Source organism: Crassostrea angulata, chromosome 6, assembly GCF_025612915.1.
Source record: "Crassostrea angulata isolate pt1a10 chromosome 6, ASM2561291v2, whole genome shotgun sequence".
Lineage (NCBI taxonomy): Eukaryota > Metazoa > Mollusca > Bivalvia > Ostreida > Ostreidae > Magallana > Magallana angulata.
Window position 1 is genome coordinate 2,448,316 of NC_069116.1, and position 26,779 is coordinate 2,475,094.

The 26,779-nt window shown below is 33.1% G+C and overlaps 1 protein-coding gene across 1 annotated transcript; it reads right to left on the reverse strand.

The window, feature by feature from the left end:
* Positions 1-80: 80 nt before the first annotated feature.
* Positions 81-23,091, reverse strand: LOC128190686 (uncharacterized). Its single transcript, XM_052862818.1, has 6 exons — positions 23,050-23,091; positions 21,206-21,416; positions 20,682-20,804; positions 20,418-20,490; positions 5,461-5,574; positions 81-385 (listed from the first exon to the last, which is right to left on the reverse strand). The coding sequence occupies exons 1-5, from the start codon at positions 23,089-23,091 to the stop codon at positions 5,499-5,501; spliced, it is 525 nt and encodes a 174-aa protein (XP_052718778.1). The 3' UTR covers positions 81-385; positions 5,461-5,498.
* Between the last annotated feature and the right edge of the window lie 3,688 nt (positions 23,092-26,779).

Consider the following 26,779-nt stretch of genomic DNA (forward strand, 5'->3'; position numbering starts at 1 on the left):
GTATCTCGTTTTTTAAGATAATTTTTTGTCCATATTTTTTGGAAAAAATTGTGTGGCCTAAATGTACCACATTAGAAATGTGTACTTTAATAGTGATGAAGTTTATTTGTAGTTAGTTAATATGATTTTGCACTAGTAAATGCCAATATTCGTCAATGGGAATTTCCTTTTTTTTTAAAATTGGAAATTAACAAGCTGCAGATTAAAAATGGAATAGGAATGGAACGTTGTTAAATGATAGCTTCCTTAGATAAATGAATGGGCATACAATGGTTTTAGTTGTTTTGTCGAAGAATTAGTACTAGGTACTAAAATGTTTATATTATCCATGGTTGCAGCGCCAAAAAGCCCGGATTACAAACTGTGAGAAAGTGTTGAAGGAAACCTAAAAAGATATAAAAAGCCAGGTAGTGTTACATAGTTAATACAGCTGTTTCTTGCAAATGTTGGGATTTGAAACAACGATAGGAAAAAACATTTTTCATCTTGTCAAAAAACCACTTTTCCAATAAAATTTAGTTTCTTTTCGAGTAGGTTAAAGAAATATTTCCTTTCTCAGCATTCGTATATCTAATCAGGATTATGCAAAAACTACTTATTCTGACTCTATTTGTTAAGCTGCTTAAAATCATAATTTTTATAGATTAACAATTGATATGTTTTCCTTATGGAGGCATCCTTGACTTACTTCAGTTCTTTGGTCAAAGTATCTCGAAGTGCAAAGGTGTAATGATGTCGATGCAATTTAATTTGATAATTTTGATGTGTCTCGCTGCCATTATATGGAATTTACAGAAAATCCTAAACTCTGAGATTTATGCAATTTAAAAAAGTGAGTTGCTTCTTTCCTTGTCACCACATGCATGCTTGGAGACACCGGGTCAAGGTAACACTTTTGCGTTCTGTTTGTTTGAGAAATACAGCTTCAAGTAAACTAAATATAATTGTTTCAAAAGATGAATTTAATTTTAAATTTCCTCTGTGTAAACAAGAAATACACGACTCAGTACGTCTTTAGATATTCTTTCTTCCTGATAATTTTTTCTTCTTTAACTTTTAAACATAGTAGATGGTTGATGTAAAACAATCTTGAACTACTTGCACTACTAAAGCCGTCATATAGTAGTATAATATACATGCCGGACGATAAATAGTATTGTTAAATTTACAACAACTTGTGGAAATGTGTTTAAAATTTCCAGAACATCCCTCCCCACCCGAAATAATCTTAACAAGAGGCCCATGGGCCACATCGCTCACCTGAGGAACAATAGGTATGATAAAATCAGCTTAATGGAGTCATAATACAAACTATCTGGACAATGTACAATAATACATGTAGATCCTGTATAAATAAAATCCATTTTTCCCCTGGATATTCTTATGTTTATAATCATTAGTCCCTTTTCTAACAGGATGATTTTATAGTCATATCATATGTTGAGTATTGCAGTTCTCAAAAAGATCCTTAACAATTGTTTATATATGGGATATAAACGTATATCAAACTCTGAACCTTCTTGTGAGGCCAAAGAATTGTCCTGGGGCCAAAGTCTTAACAATTATAAAGAATCATCTGGCTGATTAGTTTCTGAGAAGATTTTTTAAGATTTACCATATATATTCCTTTGTTAAACTTTGACCCCCATTGTGGCCCAACCTACCCCCGGGGATCATGATTTTCACAACTTTGAATCTACACTACCTGAGGATGCTTCCACACAAGTTTCAGCTTTCCTGGCTGATTAGTTTCTGAGAAAAAGATTTTTAAAGATTTACTCTATATATTCCTATGTAAAACTTCGACCACCCATTGTGGCCCCACCCTACCCCCGGGGATCATGATTTTCACAACTTTGAATCTACACTACCTGAGGATGCTTCCACACAAGTTTCAGCTTTCCTGGTCTTATGGTTCATGAGAAGAAGATTTTTAAAGATTTACTCTATATATTCCTATGTTAAATTTCGACCCCCAATTGTGGCCCAACCCTACCCCCGGGGGTCATGATTTTCACAACTATGAATCTACATTACCAGAGGATGCTTCCACACAAGTTTCAGCTTTCCTGGTCTTATGGTTCATGAGAAGAAGATTTTTAAAGATTTACTCTATATATTCCTATGTAAAACTTCGATCCCCCATTGTGGCCCCACCCTACCCCCGGGGATCATGATTTTCACAACTTTGAATCTACACTACCTGAGGATGCTTCCACGCAAGTTTCAGCTTTTCTGGCTGATTAGTTTCTGAGAAGAAGATTTTTAAAGATTTACTCTATATATTCCTATGTTTAACTTCGACCACCCATTAAGGCCCCACCCTACCCCTGGGGGTCATGATTTTCATAACTATGAATCTACACTACCTGAGGATGCTTCCACACAAGTTTCAGCTTTCCTGGTCTTATGGTTCATGAGAGGAAGATTTTTAAATATTTACTCTATATATTCCTATGTTAAATTTCGACCCCCAATTGTGGCCCCACCCTACCCCTGGGGGTCATGATTTTCACAACTTTGAATCTACACTACCTGAGGATGCTTCCATACAAGTTTCAGCTTTCCTGGTCTTATGGTTCATGAGAAGAAGATTTTTAAAGATTTACTCTGTATATTCCTATGTAAAACTTCGACCACCCACTAAGGCCCCACCCTACCCCCGGGGGTCATGATTTTCACAACTTTGAATCTACATTACCTGAGGATGCTTCCACACAAGTTTCAGCTTTCCTGGTCTTATGGTTCATAAGAAGAAGATTTTTAAATATTTACTCTATATATTCCTATGTTTAATTTCGACCCCCAATTGTGGCCCCACCCTACCACCGGGGGTCATGATTTTCACAAATTAGAATTTACACTACCTTAGGATGCTTCCACACAAGTTTCAGCTTTCCTGGTCTTATGGTTCATAAGAAGAAGATTTTTAAAGATTTACTCTGTATATTCCTATGTAAAACTTCGACCACCCACTAAGGCCCCACCCTACCCCCGGGGGTCATGATTTTCACAACTTTGAATATACATTACCTGAGGATGCTTCCACACAAGTTTCAGCTTTCCTGGTCTTATGGTTCATGAGAGGAAGATTTTTAAATATTTACTCTATATATTCCTATGTTAAATTTCGACCCCCAATTGTGGCCCCACCCTACCCCTGGGGGTCATGATTTTCACAACTTTGAATCTACACTACCTGAGGATGCTTCCATACAAGTTTCAGCTTTCCTGGTCTTATGGTTCATGAGAAGAAGATTTTTAAAGATTTACTCTGTATATTCCTATGTAAAACTTCGACCACCCACTAAGGCCCCACCCTACCCCCGGGGGTCATGATTTTCACAACTTTGAATCTACATTACCTGAGGATGCTTCCACACAAGTTTCAGCTTTCCTGGTCTTATGGTTCATAAGAAGAAGATTTTTAAATATTTACTCTATATATTCCTATGTTTAATTTCGACCCCCAATTGTGGCCCCACCCTACCACCGGGGGTCATGATTTTCACAAATTAGAATTTACACTACCTTAGGATGCTTCCACACAAGTTTCAGCTTTCCTGGTTTTATGGTTCATAAGAAGAAGATTTTTAAAGATTTACTCTGTATATTCCTATGTAAAACTTCGACCACCCACTAAGGCCCCACCCTACCCCCGGGGGTCATGATTTTCACAACTTTAAATATACATTACCTGAGGATGCTTCCACACAAGTTTCAGCTTTCCTGGTCTTATGGTTCATAAGAAGAAGATTTTTAAATATTTACTCTATATATTCCTATGTAAAACTTCGACCCCCAATTGTGGCCCCACCCTACCATCGGGGGTCATGATTTTCACAAATTAGAATCTACACTACCTTAGGATGCTTCCACACAAGTTTCAGCTTTCCTGGTCTTATGGTTCATAAGAAGAAGATTTTTAAAGATTTACTCTGTATATTCCTATGTAAAACTTCTACCCCCCCCCCTATTGTGGCCCCACCCTATCCCCGGGGGTCATGATTTTCACAACTTTGAATCTACACTACCTGAGGATGCTTCCACACAAGTTTCAGCTTTCCTGGTCTTATGGTTCATAAGAAGAAGATTTTTAAATATTTACTCTATATATTCCTATGTTTAATTTCGACCCCCAATTGTGGCCCCACCCTACCACCGGGGGTGATGATTTTCACAACTTTGAATCTACATTACCTGAGGATGCTTTCACACAAGTTTCAGCTTTCTTGGTTTTATGGTTCATGAGAAGAAGATTTTTAAAGATTTACTCTATATATTCCTATGTTAAATTTCGACCCCCCATTGTGGCCCCACCCTACCACCGGGGGTCATGATTTTCACAAATTAAAATCTACACTACCTGAGGATGCTTCCACACAAGTTTCAGCTTTCCTGGTCTTATGGTTCATGAGAAGAAGATTTTTGAAAATTTCTCGAAATTTTTCATAAATTCCTAATTATCTCCATTTGCAAAAGGGCGTGGTCCTTAATTTTCACAACGTTAGATACCCTTAGGCTAAGGATGCTTTGTGCCAAGTTTGGTTGAAATTGGCCCAGTGATTCTTGAGAAGATGTTGAAAATGTGAAAAGTTTACAGACAGACGGACAGACGGACAGACAGACAGACAGACGGACGACAGACAAAATGTGATCAGAATAGCTCACTTGAGCTTTCAGCTCAGGTGAGCTAATAAAGGTCTTAGAAAATATTTCTTTTCGCAAACTCATGATAGGTTTCATTGCTTCAGGGGCAGTGGGTGCAAATGGTTTGGTGCATGGGCTTATGTTTACAGACCTTAACAACAACAAAAACAACGAAAGTATGTTTTTTGTATACAAAAATTTTCAATAAATATTCTAAAATATCACACAAAGAGCTAGTTCTTTTTTTCTAGTGAAAAACAGTGCAATGCGATTTAGTATTTATCTCTCCATATTTAATGTTAATCAATAACGTCTAATCTCAATGAAAATGTCTTCAATCGAATTAAATTAATTTGAATCGAAAGATTTTCAGCTCCGTTATGGTTTTAATAATTAGTTGACAATTGCATTAAAGTTCAATCCATCTCCGAGCCATGAAGGTGCATAAGGCAAGTGCTTATCTCCAGTTCCTACGCTGCTAAGAAAGACACTGGAAGGGACACCAGTCCATCGCAGGTTAAATACCAGCGTGTGCCGGTACCCAATTTTACCTGAATGAACTGGGACAATAAAGATAGTCTTGCCTAAGGACACTAAACACAACATCACGTGACCACAGTAGAGCGCTTTAACCACCGACTTTGGGTTACTGACCAAACACATATGACTGTACGGAGCCACGTGATCCTACAATATCATTGAAACTGTACTTCTAAACTTATTAATAGTTTGATTCTAATTAATTAAATCTAAAAAAATTAATAGAATCAATATGTATAATGAGTTCTACTCTCGGATCAAATATTATACCTTTAATATTAGTTGATGAGGATTGTAGATGTTTGGTTCTAACTATCAACAGCGCTCCACAAGAGCAACATCAGAAGAGGCAGTTGCCATGTATTTGTGAAACCTTCGCCGTTGCTGAAAAGTAAAAAAAAAAACAACAATAAAGTAAAAAAATAGTGAGGATATGATGTTACCTTTGTACCTAACAAGATATTCATGCATCACATCGTTCACATAATTTCTCAATGAAACCTACATATAGTCAATGGGTTGGAAAAAGATATTTTTATGTTCATTTCACTATTTTATTCAGATTACTCTCATTAAAGAATGTCATTAAAACGGGACACTTTCAATATTATATTCCATATATACCGCTGGGTTCTTTAAATTCGTTTGAAAGATATAAAACATTTTGTTTTAAAAGCAATTAATTGTATTTTTTTTAAAAGGAGCTCCCCATCTCACCAAGACCTGATGTTATAGCATGTTTACCAAAAGGTGATAAGCCTAGACAATTTTTAAAAAATTGGCGACCAATTACTCTTTTAAATGTATTGTATAAAAAATTTTCAGGATGTATAAGCTTGAAAATTAAAAAAATATTTAGACTCGCTGATATCAGATACACAGTCTGGCTTTCTAAAGGGTAGATGCATAGGGGAAAACACTAGATTTATCTATGATATAATGTCTTATACTGAATTAAAAAATATTCCAGGTTTTTTTAGTACTTATAGATATTGAAAAAAGCCTTTGAAATAATGTCTTGGTCATTTATATATAAAGTTCTAGAGTTTTTTGGTTTTGGAGGCAATATTATACAGTGGATTAAGATTTTAAGCACCAACTTTTGAGTCACTATATTACAGAGTGGCTTTTTATCAAAACAATTTGATATACAGAGGGGTTGTAGACAAGGGGACCCTGTTGCTCCATTTTTATTTATCCTATGTGCTGAGATCCTTGCAATACTGATTGAGCAAAACAAGGACAGAAAGGGTATTTGTATAAATAATAAAGAACACAAAATATCACAATATGCAGATGACACTTCTCTAGTCCTTGATGGTTCACCTAAATCTCTTTTTGCAGCTTTAGATACCATTGGTTTTTATTTCAGGCTTGAAGACAAAAATAATCTGGATTGGTTCCAAAATATTCAAGTTTATCATCATACAAAATGGAAATTGGATTGGGGATCTAAAACTTTTAATTTTTAGGTATTCAGTTTTCAGTTGATCTTAACAAAACAAGATATCTGTGAGCCAATGCTCACTAGTGATACCCCCGCTCTGATGTGAATATGCAAAATAAGCAAAGTCGACATTTAACAGAAAGCTGGCATCCGATTGGTACAGAAATATATCCCACAATATGGCATGCCTAAACAAATAGTGTGTTAAAATTTCAAGCATCTGCGATAAATAACTGCTGAGAAATCTTTGAGGAAAATTTGTTTGAAAATTTTGGCTAAAAATAAACAAAGTCCTCATTTAACAGGAAGATGACGTCCGATTGGTACAAAAATATATCCCACGATATGGCATGCCTTAAAAAATACTGTGTTAAAATTTAAAGCATCTCTGATAAATAGCTGCTGAGAAATCTTTGACGAAAATTTGTTTGAAAATTTTGGCAAAAAATAAACAAAGTCATTATTTAACAGGAAGTTGACGTCTGATTGATACAAAAATATATCCCACAATATGGCATGCCAAAACAAATAGTGTGTTAAAATTTCAAGCATCTGCGATAAATAGCTGCTGAGAAATCTTTGAGGAAAATTTGTTTGAAAATTTTGGTTAAAAAATAAGCAAAGTCGTCATTTAACAATAAGTTGACGTCCGATTGGTACAAAAATATATCCCACGATATGGCATACCTTAACAAACACTGTGTTAAAATTTCAAGCATCTGCGATAAATAGTTGCTGAGACATCTTTGACGAAAATTTGTTTGAAAATTTTGGTTAAAAAATAAGCAAAGTCGTCATTTAACAATAAGTTGACGTCCGATTGGTACAAAAATATATCCCACGATATGGCATACCTTAACAAACACTGTGTTAAAATTTCAAGCATCTGCGATAAATAGTTGCTGAGAAATCTTTGACGAAAATTTGTTTGAAAATTTGGTTAAAAAATAAGCAAAGTCGTCATTTAACAGGAAGTTGACGTCTGATTGATACAAAAATATATCCCACGATATGGCATGCCTTAACAAACACTGTGTTAAAATTTCAAGCATCTGCCATAAATAGTTGCTGAGAATTTGTTTGAAAATTTGGTTAAAAAATAAGCAAAGTCGTCATTTAACAGGAAGTTGACGTCCGATTGGTACAAAAATATATCCCACGACATGGCATGCCTTAACAAACACTGTGTTAAAATCTCAAGCATCTGCAATAAATAGTTGCTGAGATAAATGCGACAGAAATTTTTGTTACGGACGGACAGACAGAGGGACGGACAGATGGACGGACGGACGGACAGACAGACAGACACACAAGGGTAAAACAGTTTCCCCCCTCTCCTTTGGAGCGGGGGTATAATTAAAGATATTAATTTTGTGCTTCAAATCCCAAAAATTATTGCACTCATTGAACAGTGGAAACGAAGAATTCTTACTCCTATTGGTCACTGTTACTGTTATTAAAAGTTTGCTTATCCCAAAACTAACTGCCTACTCCAAAAAGGGAGACAATTTTATACTTATATAAATGTATCTTTGAATTTTTGTGGAAATCTAAGGTACATAAAGTTAAGAGATCATTTATACCACAAGACTATTTTGCAGGAGATATGAAAATGGTTGATATAAACAACTTTATTACAGTCCTTGGATAAAAAGGTTAACAAAATCATATAAACCTTGGACGAATATTTTTTACACCATCAATGGAAATGCTTTTTTACAGAAATTATATGATTTTGGAGACACTTTTGTTTTGGAATGCCTACATAAAGAAAACAATGCCTTTTGAAAGATGTTCTATATTCTTGGTCATGTTATATAAAACTATTAATAACCACCCAACCATTAAAGAAAACATTTTCTATGTTCCAGTATGGTATAATTCCAATATAAAAGTAGCCAACAAAACATTTTTTTTTATGAATTCTGGTATAAAAGTGGGGTAAAGGTAGTGCAAGATTTTCTGGATGAGGATTGTAATCTTTTAGTTTTTGATGTATTTAAACGCATATATAACCTCAATGATATATGTATTATGCAAAATAATAGCATTACAGCATCAATTTTTAAATATTTGAAATTATTATCTATTGGCAGGAGTTCTGTCAAAAGAATTCCTAATCCATGTATGCAAGTTTTTTTGCAACCTGTTTTAATATTAGAAAAATGTACTAAAATTATTTACAACTATTTTAACGAGAAAGAGGATGTCCCAACGGCTGTAAATAAATGGAGGACAGAACTAACTCCATATGGAGTTGATGATATTTCAGTAAATGATGTTTTTAAGATTTGTTTTAAAACAACTCATGATTCTTCTGTTCAGTGGTTACAGTTTAGAATTTTACACAGAATTCTCCCAGTTGGGTATTACCTTAAAAAAAATCAATATCAAGTCTTTTGACAGCTGTGGGTTTTGTAAGAAAAATGTAGAAACCATAGTCCATGTTTTTTTTTCTTGTGATATAATTCATACTCTGTGGAGTGAACCTAGTCTTCATATACAGAAATACTACTTCTGAAAGGATTGGGTTTCATGTATTAAATATCATATTCGGTAAAGTTCCATTGACATGTCATAACAAAATTATTTATTTTATTATTCTTTCTATGAAACAATACTTATTTTCTTGTCTGATGTTGAACAAGATGCTAACACTGATTGGTTTTCTTGGTCATTTAAAAATAAAATTTTATATTGAAAGGTATGCTGCAATTCAAAGTTCTAAAGTGCATAAATTTGAGAAACAGTGGGATAGTTGGAAAGAAATATTTGACTTTTCTCTCTGTTTCTTGTTTGTTTTATGTTTTGTTTTTTCCTCTTGTATATTATTAACTTCAATTTACAGCTATTCTTTCCATTTCCTTACTTTTTTGTTTTTACTGGGGTTTTTTTCAAGCAAGTAACCACTGCTTAGCGCTATTAAAGTGCATCTGTACATAAAGTTTATTATTTAAAATATGCAGGTGAGCATGTGAGTTGGTGTGTTAGTTTGTGGTTTTTGTGGGTGTAATTGTGTGTATGCTTGTTTTTCATAAATAAATAAATTATAAAAAAAAAATATTTTCTATTGGTCCTGCCTATGAATAGTTACACAGGCAATAGTACCTCGCATGAAATTCCCATTAATTTCACGTGAAAAAATCACATGAAAAGAGCACTCACACGAATTTACGCGAAATTTTTCACGTGAAATTCATGTGAATGTGTTCACGTGAAATTTAAGTGCAAAATGTGTGAAATTTTCACGTGAATTTCACACAAACAAATTCACTTAACGCGAAATTCAAGTGATTTCACGTAAAGCTCATTTCACATGAAGATCATTTCACGTGAAGATCATTTCATGTGAGGCAAAATTGGCTGAGTAGTCCCTTTAAACTAAAATTCTAGTGACTAAGAAGGGCGGAGGTAGCGATGTGATGTAGTGTGATGTACTTTCTATCGAAATAAACAATAAAATCAAGTATCATTTTATATACCCCCCACCCATTCTTACCCAACAGCGAAGTGCAATGGTTTACAGCGTTAAAGGGACTTGGACACGATTTGACTTAAAATTTTTAAATTTAGTTTTTCCATTTTCAATGTTTATACTGATAAATATAGAAGTTGATAATAATATGTCAAAATTTGAAACTCAAATATCAAGTTATAAGCAAGATACAAGGTTCACAATTCTTTGTTTTGTAAACAAAGCTCAAATATTGTCATTTTTACATATGTGTTGTATTGGTGTAAGTTTTAATCAAATGTAACTTTCTTTTGTTGATAATAGTATTTAATATGAAGATATTAAATTAGTTATACCCGCACTTTCTAAAGAAAGTTCGGGTATATTGTTGTTACCCTGTTCCGTCCGTCCGTCCGTCCGTTCGTCCGTCTGTCACGTTTTACTTTCTCAAACTGCTCTTACATCTTATAAACCAGCAAACTGAACTCTTGGAGTTTGATTTGGGGTATTAAAAAATTATACTTAATTTTATTGTTTATTTCGATAAATAATACGACACAACGTGAAGGTGTCACATACCACATTACTTGTAAGTAATGAATTTTCCAATTATGAATTCAATCTAATCATTTAACAAATTTTTCAAAAGAGCGGTCACCACACAATTTGCCTCAGTTTAAATCAGCCAGTACTGGAATTGCATGCTTCCAGATTTACTTTTTTGCGTACTGCGTCATCAAAAAGTGGTGTATAGAGCCACCTTAATTCAATTTTTAAGATTTATATAAACAAAATGTTATATGCATCACTTCCATGTGTATTCGACTATTTTGGGAAATTTTAAAGTCTCCTTAACAAAGCACTGACATCATTAGGCTAGGAATTACCCACATGGACCAAACACTACTGTATAACATATGAATAAGATAAAATACATTATTATTTCTAGTTCTAAAATGTCAGGGTTTCTCCAAGGGGACATAATCTATATACAATTTTACGCGCAATGACACAAAGAGCAAAAATAAATTATATGGTTTAGGGATGAGGATCTCAGATCTCAGAAGTTAACAAAATATACAGTGTATCATATCATTTCCTATTTCATAAAGGTGGGGGGGGGGGGGGGGGTTAAAGACAACACCTGGGGGTCATTAATGTACTTTACACCATTAGATGCATCATAATGACATTAGAAGATATTTTGTATTTTCCTGTTTCGTGGGGTCAGAACAGTCCCATAAGGTCATGACCTACATTGTATTTGATGCATAATATAATACATTAAGAAAGAAATACTCCTTCCTTCCTATTATAACTCATATAAAAATTATAAGTGTCTACACCTACTTACATGTAATACACAAATTTAATAAGAAATTATTTATACAGGGTCAATATGGGGTCAACTCAATAGTGCATGCAGTCTGACAAATGAAAAAAATAACTTTTGCAACTAAAATGACAGAAACTTTACAAATGCGATAGGATAGGTAACGATGATAAACTTATTTAAATATTAAAAGATGATGATACAGTATGCTGTCAAAGGCCTAGGGAGATCACATTTAGAAAGTGAAAGTAGAACTTATATATGTATGCTGGCATCTCATTATATTGTGCTACTGCTACTACATGTATTATGCTTACCTAAATTGGTCAACATCATAATGATAATCCAATTAAAACACAATAATGAATTCCTTTAGCTGATCTTAACAAATCCTTTCATGCATACGGAAAACACAGACATGTATGTATGGGTGTTGCTAAAACGCGGAACGGAAAACGGAACGGAATGGAAAATATCATCACGTTTATCGCTTAAAAAGGGTATAGACTGGCCAGAAACGATTTACTTTGTATCTTTTATTTATATCTAATGAATGATTATCAACATGTTGTTATCTTATTAATATTCATAATTATGAATATCTATCAATTATAGCATTGTATTCATTCGGCTTTAGTTGAGTCCGAAACGGAAAAATCAAATGTATTCGAATTGTGAAACATTAACATGACTTTAAACGAGCAAATTAGCTATAACTTTTTACTTATTTTTCTTATATGGTATTGCTGGCATATCAGCGTAACGTACGCAGTTAGTGAAAGCGTTTTATGCGTGTTTTGAGTATTTTTATATTTCAAATACTAGTATGATGTACATGTATATATACTTACATCAAAATTGAATTTTCGGTGTTCTAGACGATCTTTTATCATACAGACGATACAGTATCATTGAGATGGAAGAGAAAAACCCGTAGGACTGACGACATTAAAAATTAAAATACAGTAAACATTAAAATACCCGGTAATTTGTGAAACTAGTATTTTTAGCAATGCAATTTTGTTTACGTTTGCATTACTAAGCAGTTGTTTATTCCAGCAGCTATATACATATGATCCGAATAGAAAGCTCTAGAGGTTGCCTGGTTTGATTTTCCGATTATATATTGGGACTATAGTCTGTCGATCCCAAAATATTCATGCAGCACATTTGGACGATTTATAATGGAAAATGTTGACATCTTTTCTTCATTTGGAAGTCACTCAGAAGACCTTGCACAATTTTTCAACACTATCATTCGGGTCTGTTGAAATGCAAAACCCCGTAGACTTCTTTATTTTTAGCCGTGTATTTATGCCAGCTGATAAGCTAGAGGGGACGTTTTAAAGAAAGAATAATGAGAATGTTAAATGCTTCTAAGAGAGAATCGCTTGAACCCTGAGGTATATATAAATATACAGCAAAAAGTGAATCGAGGATATTTTGGGACAGAATATAGTGGTCAATGCATGTACTGTTAATTTTTAGGAAATAAATATTCTTGAATAAATAATCTAATATTGCTAATCTTTCAAAAAAAATTAAAAAGGTACATAAAGTATATCGTTTTAGCATGATTAACAAATCTATGAGGTAAATAACATTAGATAAGATTTTCCGTTTTCCCTTCCGTTCCGCTTTCCGTTCCGTTTTCCGTTCCGCAATTTATCAACACCCATGTATGTATACACGTGAACCCATCTAATCGAAGAGCTGGGTAAAACTAGTACCCGCTAATGAGACATGCAGACCTGTGTTGTGTACGTAACTTCAGACAAAGATCATTCATTTGTAACATTCATGTATTTTTATGACCTATTCTTCAAATCCACTTGCACTATTTTATTAGGTAAATAACAGCTTTAAGGTGGTGCAGGACACCTGCATATTGTGATGTACATGTATACTTTCTATTGAGATAAACAATAAAGTATATCAAATATTGATTAAATATTTGCCCCCCAAATAATGTTACCTAACATTGAAGCGCAATGGGTTAGAGCGTTTACATGTCTGTAAGAGCATTAGGGTCCAAGGTGTATTTTTGGTAATTTTACAATTGATATAAATGAATTTTCATGGGGGGGGGGGGGGGGTCCGGACCCCTCACTCCCACCCCTTCTCTAAATCTGTGCACACGATGATGTTCATGTAGGCACACAGAAGCATATAATTTAATTTTTAATTTTGTTTGTAATAATTATATAGACCATTATACTTTCTATGACATAAAATGTTAAGATTATTGATTAACTGAAAATTCACTGCAAACAGTTCTACCCCAAATTGCACATAAAGTGCTGCTCATGTCACGATGTGTATTATCATATGGGAAGGGATCTCATCCTTCAGTTATGAAAATTATGAATTTTAATTGTATTACCGGAGCTTGCATATAGCCTTCATTTTTAATTAAACTGGTACAAAACAGTGTTATTTAGGGGCAAACACATGGTGCGGGTATTACTGTCTAATGACAGCATCTAGTTTAAATTGTTTTTTACTTGTCATTTTGTCTAAGAAATGGTAAAATTCTACATTACATTTTTTGTAAACAACTATAAGACTCAAGCTTTGTTTACATAACTATCAATTCTTACCTCTGTATATCGCTTGTAACTTGACTTTAACATTTAATATTTTGGTCAATCATTTAAAATGCACAAGTAAACCATTTTATACATAATAAATAAAAATAAAAATTTTGATCTCAAATCGTGTCCAAGTCCCTTTAAATACGAATCTGTTAGTAATGAGTTCAAATCCAGCTGGGCCTTTAATAATTTTTACTATTCCAAAAAATTGTTAAACCAAATTTTTTGGTCAAATATTGTAAAATTTAGAAATTCTAAAACGGTCAATGTATTTCGATTATAATTGGTTTTGTTTACATTAATATTGACAGGTGTCTCATACAACCTTAAAAGATATATTTTACGACGAAGAACATCACTTAAGAGACTTGATAGAAGATAAAGCGACTGCTGATAGGATGAACAGGTGGGTTTCGTTCTAAAACGAAACTTATCTATGGTGATAAGTTAAAAATTACTAAAGAGTAATATTTTTAAACTCTTTTTATCAAAGCCAACACACATAAGTAATGCCCCCCCCCTCCCCCAATTTTTGAAGTTTCCTCTAATGTTCAGCAAAATTTATTTGATAAGATGTTATATTGTGCTCATTTAAAATATTGGGTTAAGGGATATTGATGCTATTTAACATCTTTGAGAATCTACAACTTCGATTTATAGACGTTATTTTAAGGCGAATAGCTTACACACGTTGTGAAATGGTTTGAGAGAACGGAAAACAAATTATTGTTTTAGAATAGAACTGTTAGCAAGGTGTTACCATATATCGGTATTTAAAAGATACGTATATCCGCTGCAAGGATTCATATCCTTTAAGCTGAAATGTTTAAAGCGACAAATAATCCGAGAGAAGATTGAATAGGGAACAAAGCGAAGACAAACGACCATGCAAGGATAAAGCATAATATTTACAAGAGGCCCATGGGGCCACATCGCTCACCTGAGCAACAATGGGCGTTCAAAAGATATTGTGCCATATGGTCCCTCGGTAGAAAAACAAAAAATAAATATTTTAAAGTATTCAAATTTTACACTTATTTTTGTATACATGTAATCTTTGACATTGTACCTTCTTGAAATACTATTTTTTACCAGAATAAGAAAATCCTACGCAAGATATAAACCTAAACATTTGGTAGAGGTATACTGTTAAGTTGTTAACTTCCAAATCCCTATATTTTCGTTTTGCCCCCCCCCCCACTTTGTAAAGCGATTAAAATATATGAGAGCATATAGGTACATTTTTTTCATTAACTACTTACTAGTTATTGTATTTTAAAAAAAATAATAGTTGTTGTTCTTTATTTTAAAAACCCTACATGTATAGATGTGAAGAAGAAAATTGTACCTCAATGTGCTCAATTCCTCAAATTAAAAACATTCAAAAATTTTATTTGTCTTCTCCATCATAATTAAATGACTGTTATTTACTTCGCGTACAAACCAGGATAATTTTCCGCTGTGATATTCTTAGGAATAGCGATAATTACTTTATCCCCGCAACAGAAATGTGTCAGAAATATGGAAACTGTTTTAAAGATGTCGTTTTTATTTACTCGTGTCTGAAAAACTATCAAAATTGATGTAGATTTCACATTATTTATTGTATAAAGAGAGGGCCCCAGAGAGTAGATATATACAGAATATCATTCTTTTATTTTGTTTGTACAAGTATTAAACATACTCTAATTCATAGAGATTTTCTAATGTTCAACCAAAATTTCAGCGTCAATTGTAGAATTATAAGCAAGATACAGAGCTCACAGTTCGCCTAGGTTTGATTCATATTTTGTTCACATGAGTTTATTACATTCAGCTTATGATTTTTAACTTGGTACTTCCTATTCAGCATTTAAAATGGAAAAAAAGAATGGCCTAAGATTTTATATTCTTTTAATCACTCAAGACCAGTTCACTGGTATTTGAGGTTCAAAATCAGTTTATACAAATGTACACAAACACAGTGAAGGATCACATGTACAGTAGGAGTAATAATGACGAAAAAATGTTAAGTTTACAATACAATAAGATGTTAAAGTTGGTTTCTGGAAGAACAGACTTTGAAAATTTTCTTAATAAATATTGACAAATTTTTTACTTTTTTAATCTTTAGTTTTTAAGATCTGTGTACAAACATAGAATTGTGAGTAAATCTCTGTATCTTGCTTATAATTTGAAGCTTAACACTCAAATATGGTTAGTAAATAGAAATTGAAAACAATTAAACACAAGAAACATTCACTATAACAAATAAAGAACACAATTTATTTTTTCGAAATGAATCATATATATACCGGTACATGTATACATGTATACCTACATATTTCCGTCAGCAATATCAAACTTTATTTAAACTGAATAAACTCGAGAAAATTCCGAGCATCGCAACAAAACCTATTGCATTAATCTACCATTACGCAAAAGATAATGCCGATCGAATTACCGATAGAATGAATTGTATTTCATTATTTTTTGATACATCAGATTTTGCTTAATTTGCGCAGGTAAACAGTTAACTGTTTGATTTACCGAAGTCTCTGTTTGATTTGATACGTAAAAATCACGAAATACAGACGATAGTTCCCAGGTTACAGGCAGAAATAATGAAAACGAAACGAAAATCGGAACAAGCTAACACCAACGTACGTCATGTGTGAAAACTGTCAACGCATTGAAATATTTAGCCTCAATTTACTTCACAAAATCGGCAACAATATATTTTGCATGTTTCAAAAATTTCCCTTCATACGCGAACTGTTGCACAACAAGCAAATTCATCATAGTTAGATCGACCCTTTTTCGTGTAATGTCATGGCTGCTTTAAACAAAGAACCTCGTTTTAGAAGTATGGAATACGAGTCTTGGTAAAATGGGTATGCAAACCCGGGCCGTGGCAAAATAAAAGCCAAGGCAGATCGACAATCGTCAATTCCAAATACGCATTATATTGCAGCAATATTTACAGCGAATACAAATATACTGGTCCATCAAATATCCTGAAATTTTAATGAGATTGGCAGATTAATAACTGTCAATCTTTGTTTTGCCCAGGCCAAGTCTTGCCTACCCATTTTACCGGATGCCGGATTACCGGATGCCGAACCCGAAGCTATTAAACTGATTGAAACACGCCTTTCCTTTATTATTATTTTCGTAATAACTCAGATTTGAAACAGAATTAGCACTTAATTTTGGCAATTTATATTTTCCTTCCCATAAGGATAATTTATGCTAAACTACGTTGAATTGGAATCAGTAGTTCTTGAGAAGAAGATTTTTAAAAATGCACCCCCCTTCTTCTACAGTTTCAAGGTTTTCTCCCCTTTGAATACAGATCGGACTTTTATTTTTGCAATTTATATTCGCCCTCCCATAAGGATGCTTTGTGCCAAATTTGGTTGAAATTGGATAAGCGGTTTTAGAGAAGAAGTTCAAAATGTAAAAAGTTTACAGACGGACAGACAGACAGACAGACGGACGGACAGACGGACGACGGACAAAATGTGATCAGAATAGCTCACTTGAGCTTTCAGCTCAGGTGAGCTAAAAACCAAACAACGCTTTGTGAAACATAAGAAATTTAAGTTTTTAAGCAGAGTTGACCGTAAAACTTTGTATATTTAGAAAATGTTGTGAAATAATGCCAACAATAAACGTTTCAAACCTTGAAAAATATGTACATTGTTAACAAATTCTAATTTTCTTTCTTATCGTTGCCTATTTACATTAAACTATGCCTCTTGTAACATTATACATGTTTTTGAAAGAAAAAAAAGAACATGAACTTGAAGGCTTTTGTGTATTTAAAAAGTAAGTTGAATGACACGGAAACATTACCTACCCATACCTAGCTATACTCAGACGAGTAGACGCCAGGAATTGTGCCCAACAAGATTTATCTTGGCATGCTGGATCTCTTCGAGGTAATATATTTAGGTCTTTCCACCTTTCAGGTGCTTTAAAGACCTTTTGTATTTCTTATGTTTTTTATTATTTTTTTTTCTTCTCTTTTTTCCCAGGGACAGCTTTTTTGTTTCTATAGATATTAAAACAATTATTTCTTTATGTAATTGAGCATAAAAACTTATGGTACCAAATGACCCTTTGGTTCAGATAACTCCCAGAACTTACAAAGTTATTGCCCTCGTGTACGAAAGGGCTACTCCTCTGAAACCAAAAGTGATAGAGACTTGAAACTTTTGCCAATGTCTTAAGTACAGTTAGAGGGTTTTTCAATCTATTCATACCGAAAGGATCTGAGGCCCCCTTCTAGTAGTTATTGCCCCTGAAAGTATTTAAATTTCTATAAAATCACTTCCAACTTTTTTTTATTATTTGTCATACAGACTTCGGACTACTTGGGATGGAAGCGTCTACCATGGCCGAACAAAATGACATAAAGGTCAAGGTCATTTGGAAATTCGTTAATTAATGAGTCTTTAGATCTCTTTTGTTTAGGATGGTAGAGAAAAACTTTTTCATGGATGTAGTAAGACTTCTTGAGACATTTCAAAATATAACCCTTCAGCTCATACCTGGAAACAATACATTGAGAGGCTTCTTCAATCTATTCATACCGAAAGGGCCCGAGGCCCCCTTCTACCAGTTATTGCCCCTGAAAGTTTGTTAAAAGCATCTACAACCATTGAACCTTACATCGAAGGGCCATCAAACCACTTTAAATTGAAATGTTGACCTTTGCCAGTCAATATGACATAAAGGTCAAAAATGCATATTTAAGTTTTTGGCTTTTTTTCATAAAGTAACACAGAGAAAATAATTTATTAACTATATAAGAATGAAAGTTGCAACAAAATACTTTATCTATATTTAGGTGTGATATTTATTTAAGTGTAATATTTACATGTCTTATAAAATTGGAGAGTTTTCCTTACTGTATGAAGTGAATATAGAAAAGGAAAAGGCATTCAGGCAACGTCGCTCATCTAAGCTTTCAGAGTTTTGACATAAGAATATTGCTTTATGTATATGTAACTAGCTTAAATATAAAACAAATTGCAATGGTATGTCGAAATATCACCCTATTTTAAACATTATCTACCTCAAATCATTGAAATGATTTTTTGTTCTTACTTCTTCGTGCTTCCTGTTTCATTTCAATAAACATCTGGAAAGCAAAATTTTCCTGGTTCGTTGGGATATAATTTCATTGGTAGCAAGTTTGTGATAATTTTATGTAAATTAAACAAATACTTGTATATACGTTCGGGAGAATGTAAATTCAGGAGTTTAACATTTAACAGTTTAACAGGAGTGTAACAAGAGTTACTTTGAAATTCACGAACATTGGTCCTCACGATCAATGAATGATGATACACAGTATGTCCTCTTGTCTTTTTTAAAATCATTCATTTCTCTATATATTAAAGGGACATGATCACGATTTTAGTCAAATTCAATTTTACTATTTTTTTTTATTATTTACAATGCTTTATGAATGCATTTCTATAATTTTTTATAATGATCATTTTGAGAGTCAGACGTAGAGTTATAAGCAAGATACAAGGCTCACAATTCTTTGTCATGTTATCAAGGCTCGTGCCCTGTATTGTTTACATAGGTTCAATATACCAATAACAATCTTTTCAAGCTGATTTGTCTATCTTTTTATTCATTTTAAGCATAAATAAACAGTTCCAAACGTTTAACTTATTAATTTTAAGTCTTAAACTGAAATTTTCACTTCAACATTCAAAATATAAACAAAAGCTATGTTTACGTAGCAAAGAATTGTATGATCTGTAACTCACTTATAACTCAACGGATGATAATCACATTTTGGTTGCCTATTAAAAATGCCTTACTAAAGCATTGTAAACATTAAAATTGTACAAATAATCTTGACCAAAATCGTGACCATTCCCAGAGATAATTCTTCGATGTAAATTGAGTTTATGCTCTTTCACTCTCTTTATCCCCACAAAAAATCGCCCAAAACAACAGCAAACAAAAAAATAAAAACTTCAATCTAGTACAACCCCTACCCCTACCCCAATAAAATGAACTTTGAAGTAAAAGACTTCAAATTTAAACGCAAATCAATTCACATGCGATCGATTACTCCTAGTTAAAAACCTTCATAGGCAATTGCAGAAAACGTAACTGTTATAATTGAAAAATCTATATATTGGTTCGTATTTCCTCCAGTGTGGTATGTCAGTTGCATAAACAATGCTGAGGAAAAACGAGTAGAGCGCAACTGAGCGATTGATTTAACAACTGACTACAAAACTGAGACAAACGTCGGAGACGAAATATATTTTACATGTTAAACAGTAAGTGACACACCACGGTCGTGTGAAGTGGCTTTTTGTGAACGTTATCATATTCCAGGGGTTTTAAATGACTCCGAACTATATCTATCCATTTCATACTTACCTAACGACATTCGGACAGGTAGGATCGTCAAGATAACACCTCTTCAAAGGATTTATTTTCAGACAGGATGGATCTGTTCAAGGTAAATTTAAATATAAAAACAAAAACACCATTTAATTATGCATCTTTAAATTATAAGTTTATTATCAACTTAACAAAATGTGAAGTCAAATCAGAGCAAGTTACAACATGTATATTCACTTTATCAAATGTAAATAACGTATTATCTGCTGTTATATAACAACACTCAATAGTGACACTTACATCGATAAATTTCATTGGAAGAGTAAGCGGTTATCGGACAGCTGAAGTTTGTCTTTCCTTTGCAACTACTGATATTGCCAAAAACTGCTGTGTTTGAAAACGTGTTGTAGATCGCACAATAATCTACAGAATTTAAAAGTAAAATTGATTATAATAGAAAATCTTATATCATGCTGTTGGATTGACTAAGTGCGATATTTGATCATGAATTTTTTATTGAAATACTCGTAACATAACAAATGTAAAATGAATGTGGTTCCCTTTATGGGCTTTAAAAAAAACCTTACTACACAACAATCATTGGAATGTCTTCCTACAAATCGCAAGAGGTCTATATACTTAAAATAGAAATTATATAGCAATGTGTGTGTGTCTGTGTTTGTGTGAATGTGAATCTTAACAATGTGAAACATTTGTTACAAGTTGAATACTATCACTGTGAACATAGTCGGCCTACTACCGTTGAACATGCAACCCCCCCCCCCAAACAAAACAAAAACAAAAACAAAACCCCGAATCAGTACCTGATTGAATTGTTTTGACTTGAAGACAACCTTCAACTGATCCATTTAGAGAGTCTATAGGTAGACAGTGATAGGGTGTATCTTGGGTGTTATTGCATATTTCCTTGGATTTCTCTGTCCATAATGTTTCGTTCATAGGACATTCCTCCACTTCTTTCACAAGAGGGGAATTAAGCAAATTTCCAACAGCATAGTGGCATATCATCACATTCTGTAAATGAAAGAATTCCAAAGTTTACTCATAGCATGATTAGTATGTACCGTTGTCCTATCGGAAAACTGCACACATATTTAATTTAAATAAGTAAAAATATAATATCAATGTTGAATATCATTTATCTAAACATGATTCTTTATCATATTTACTAATTGAATCAATCGATCGAAGTTCAATTCAGATCAACGTTATACCAATGTATAATCAATGGCATGGCAGTTTAAACAAGCATTCTGAGAGTATTGCATAAGCAATACACGTCCCCTACCGGTTTGTAGAAATTTGTGAAAACAATGCACTTTTATGCAGAATATGATTTCTTACCGTCTCAACAGGCCGACCCGATAACGAACCCGATTGTAATAAAATACCCTGACGACTGAATTTACAACACAATGCTTGACACTATTTAACAGAACTTATTTGTTTGTTAGTAACAATAAAAGGAATGGTCCAAGTAATACACGATATTATTATTGAAAACATACTATCCTCGTTTATTTGATACACACCGAGCCCGATAACGAACCCGAAAAATTGGAATAAAAAAAATTAATTTTCTGGAAAATATGTCAACCAGACGCTACAAAAGTGTAAACTTGATCTGAAGTTGAACTTTTTTAAACTGTTTAGCAAATTTCATATTATTCCTCAAACGCATAAAGAAAAAAAGTGTGGAAACTGAGGTGGGACAGACAGACGGACGGACAGACAGACGGACCGACGGACAGACAGACGGACCGACGGACAGACAGACGGACCGACGGACAGACAGACGGACTGATGGACGCAGAGGAAAGCTATAGTCCCCTCCGGTAAAAACCGGTAGGGGACTAATTATTGTATGGTATGTGAACTAAGAACTTATGAGAATAAAATCACTATGTAAATTGTTTGATTCTCCCACTTTAGTAATGTTACGAGTATTTCTATGATTTCGATGCACGTTATTTTCGGAGAGGTCAATTTCTTAGCATACATTTATACAAATACCGATATTTGATTGAAATTAGTAGATACAGACACATTTATAACTCTATCCAGGCAAGCTTTACAGCCTCAAAAATTGTCAATTCTCAGAGAAATTATTCAGTCATAAATTTTCTTGCTATTAATTTAAATATGCCGGTAATTAAGTAAAATATAATTTTCTATCCGAGTACTCTCAGTACTTTGATGAGTTTCCTTGTTGATTGCTAGCTTTTACGGGCTTAGTGGCTGCTGTTAGTGGCCGCTAGCTTCAGCCTGGTTTAGTGGTCATATCAAATAAGCGTTTGGTTTTCAAATTGACACATCAAGCTCCGTCCCCTGTACCGTCTGGTTTTCCAGAGAGTCAACAATAGAATTTACATGTACAATTAATCTCTTTTATGAAATAGATAGTAAAAACCTCTTAAAGTTACTGATTGTATAAATGTGGGAATTAGACCTATTCCTTTGTAAAACATAACATTCAACATTGTAAGTAGATGTACAATCCAGTCTTTCTTTTATATATCTGTAATCAACCAGCCATATCGAGCTACATCAATGATACGCCATAATTACAGAGAAGATCTACTTACAAAAGGCGCATCATTGTAGACAGACATATATAAAGAAAGGCTGGTCTGTACAGTCAACTTACCAGAACAAACGCCTTTATATACAGGAGGAGGGACATCGACATAATATTGAAATATTGATTTTTTTGAAGAAAAAAAATGTGTGCGTTTGAATATGTAGACTGGTTCTCTGTCTCGAAAGCGCGCTGCCAATCTAATAAATATGTATTGAAGGTCAACGATAAATAGCTAAAATAAGGAACGACCTGTCTAATGAAACAAACCCACTAACTTTTGTCAACTTGTATCGGAAAATAGTAATACCAACATTGTTATATGAATGTGATCTTTGGAATAATTTGAAACAAGCAGATCTCAAAGTTTCAAATAAATTTCAACATTTTGTGATGGAAGATATTCAAGAAATTAAAATTTCAACCAGATCCGACATTTGTGAGAGTTTGTTTAGCTTAATTTATCCAGTATTTCAGAAATTGATAAAAGAAAATTATGATTTTTGGAAAGCTATGTAATCTAGATACCGATAGTTTAAAGAAAACATTTTCTTATCAAGGCTATACGACATCATAAACAATGACGGAAGACCTTTTTCTGGATTCCTGAATGACATGTATGTAATTTTAAACAAGTATAATATATTACAGCACTTACATACATTTACTAAAAATGTTAGTTCCCGGGAAGGATTGAGTGGAAATGGAAATCAGTAGTTGAACAGGCCATCTGTCACCACCAAACTGAGGAATGGAGAACCCGAACACAAACTGACCCACCCAGAATTCAGAACTTTTCGAATCTTCCACTCAAGTATTACTACTATCAGCATTTGGAAATCTAATTATTCTTTTGATAAAGTCCAATTTATCAGATTCCTCGCCAAACTCTGGACTACAGTATACATTCTTTATTTGCACAAGACATATATCATATGGCATGAATTATTACATATACTTAATAGCAATATTGAAATAATGGTATGGTACATGTAAAGTACATTGACAATGTATATAAAATAACATTTTACTAACAAGCGAAAAAAAAACCCCAGAGAATTTTTCTTAATTATCATGAATATTGAAAGCTAGTTGGAGATACTTCCCCAAATTATACACTTTTTTAAAATTTTTAATAATTGTATAAATTTGTATACAGACGGTTTTTTCCAAAAATATTTTTTAATTTATTTTACTCGGATTTCTCTACACTGTCGGCATTTCAAAACAAAATGGAATCCATCTTCAATATCTGAACAAAATTTACACAAACGTCTTTCCTTTGGTACATTAGTGTGTCGTCCACTTTCAATTGCAAGTCTATGAGATGACAATCTAATTCTTGCAATTTTTTCTTATATGTAGAAGGTATTGATTTTGTTAAATAATATTGTAATGAAAACTGATCAATAATATGCTTGTAAAAATAACATAAAGAACATACATGTATGAATTTTAGAAGAGTCAAAGAACATAATCATTAGACCACAATAAATAATCAGAAGAGGGAAATCTCTGTCTGTGTGTCGGTATGACAAATAAACAATATACAACACACTAAGCAGATGTGTCTCAAATTTGCTCTTGATGGTCAGATCAAATAAGCGTTGGTTTTTCAAATTGACACACCAAGCTCCGTCCCCTGCACCGTCTGGTTTTCCAGAGAGTCAACAATAGAATTTACATTTACAATTCATCTTTTTTATGAAATAGATAATAAAAAACTTTTAAAGTGACTGATAGTATAAATGTATGAATTAGACCTATTCCTTTGTAAAACATAACATTCAACATTGTAAGTAGATGTACAATCCAGTCTTTCTTTTATATATCTGTAATCAACCAGCCATATCGAGCCACATCAATGATACGTCATAATTACAGAGAAGATCTACTTACAAAAGGAGCATCATTGTAGACAGACATATATAAAGAGAGACTGGTCTGTACAGTCAACTTACCAGAACAAACGCCTTTATATACAGGAGGAGGGACATCGACTTAATATTGAAATATTGATTTTTTTGAAGAAAAAAAAATGTGTGCATATGAATATGTAGACTGGTTCTCTGTCTCGAAAGCGCGCTGCCAATCTAATAAATATGTATTGAAGGTCAATGATAAACAGCTAAGATAAAGAAAGAAAGATTAGGAACGACCTGTCTAATGAAACAAACCCACTAACTTTTGTCAACTTGTATCGGAAAATAGTAATACCAACATTGTTATATGAATGTGATCTTTGGAATAATTTGAAACAAGTAGATCTCAAAGTTTCAAATAAATTTCAACATTTTGTGATGGAAGATATTCAAGAAATTAAAATTTCAACCAGATCCGACATTTGTGAGAGTTTGTTTAGCTTAATTTATCCAGTATTTCAGAAATTGATAAAAGAAAATTATGATTTTTGGAAAGCTATGTAATCTAGATACCGATAGTTTAAAGAAAACATTTTCTTATCAAGGCTATACGACATCATAAACAATGACGGAAGACCTTTTTCTGGATTCCTGAATGACATGTATGTAATTTTAAACAAGTATAATATATTACAGCACTTACATACATTTACTAAAAATGTTAGTTCCCGGGAAGGATTGAGTGGAAATGAAAATCAGTAGTTGAATAGGCCATCTGTCACCACCAATCTGAGGAATGGAGAACCCGAACACAAACTGACCCACCCAGAATTCAGAACTTTTCGAATCTTCCACTCAAGTATTACTACTATCAGCATTTGGAAATCTAATTATTCTTTTGATAAAGTTCCATTTATCAGATTCCTCGCCAAACTCTGGACTACAGTATACATTCTTTATTTGCACAAGACATATATCTTATGGCATGAATTATTACATATACTTAATAGCAATATTGAAATAATGGTATGGTACATGTAAAGTACATTGACAATGTATATAAAATAACATTTTACTAACAAGCGAAAAAAAAAAACCCCAGAGAATTTTTCTTAATTATCATGAATATTGAAAGCTAGTTGGAGATACTTCCCCAAATTATACACTTTTTTAAAATTTTTAATAATTGTATAAATTTGTATACAGACGGTTTTTTCCAAAAATATTTTTTAATTTATTTTACTCGGATTTCTCTACACTGTCGGCATTTCAAAACAAAATGGAATCCATCTTCAATATCTGAACAAAATTTACACAAACGTCTTTCCTTTGGTACATTAGTGTGTCGTCCACTTTCAATTGCAAGTCTATGAGATGACAATCTAATTCTTGCAATTTTTTCTTATATGTAGAAGGTATTGATTTTGTTAAATAATATTGTAATGAAAACTGATCAATGATATGCTTGTAAAAATAACATAAAGAACATACATGTATGAATTTTAGAAGAGTCAAAGAACATAATCATTAGACCACAATAAATAATCAGAAGAGGGAAATCTCTGTCTGTGTGTCGGTATGACAAATAAACAATATACAACACACTAAGCAGATGTGTCTCAAATTTGCTCTTGATGGTCAGATCAAATAAGCGTTGGTTTTTCAAATTGACACACCAAGCTCCGTCCCCTGCACCGTCTGGTTTTCCAGAGAGTCAACAATAGAATTTACATTTACAATTCATCTTTTTTATGAAATAGATAATAAAAAAACTTTTAAAGTGACTGATAGTATAAATGTATGAATTAGACCTATTCCTTTGTAAAACATAACATTCAACATTGTAAGTAGATGTACAATCCAGTCTTTCTTTTATATATCTGTAATCAACCAGCCATATCGAGCCACATCAATGATACGCCATAATTACAGAGAAG

Bases quoted from the DNA above. Each gene is read 5' to 3' on its own strand.
- LOC128190686 (XM_052862818.1), bottom strand. From the start codon at position 23,091: ATGTCGATGTCCCTCCTCCTGTATATAAAGGCGTTTGTTCTG. The intron at 20,805-21,205 runs GTACTGATTCGG...TAAATTCTGTAG, and splicing joins AGTCAAAACAATTCAATCAG to ATTATTGTGCGATCTACAAC. The intron at 20,491-20,681 runs GTAAGTGTCACT...TACCTTGAACAG, and splicing joins TTCCAATGAAATTTATCGAT to ATCCATCCTGTCTGAAAATA.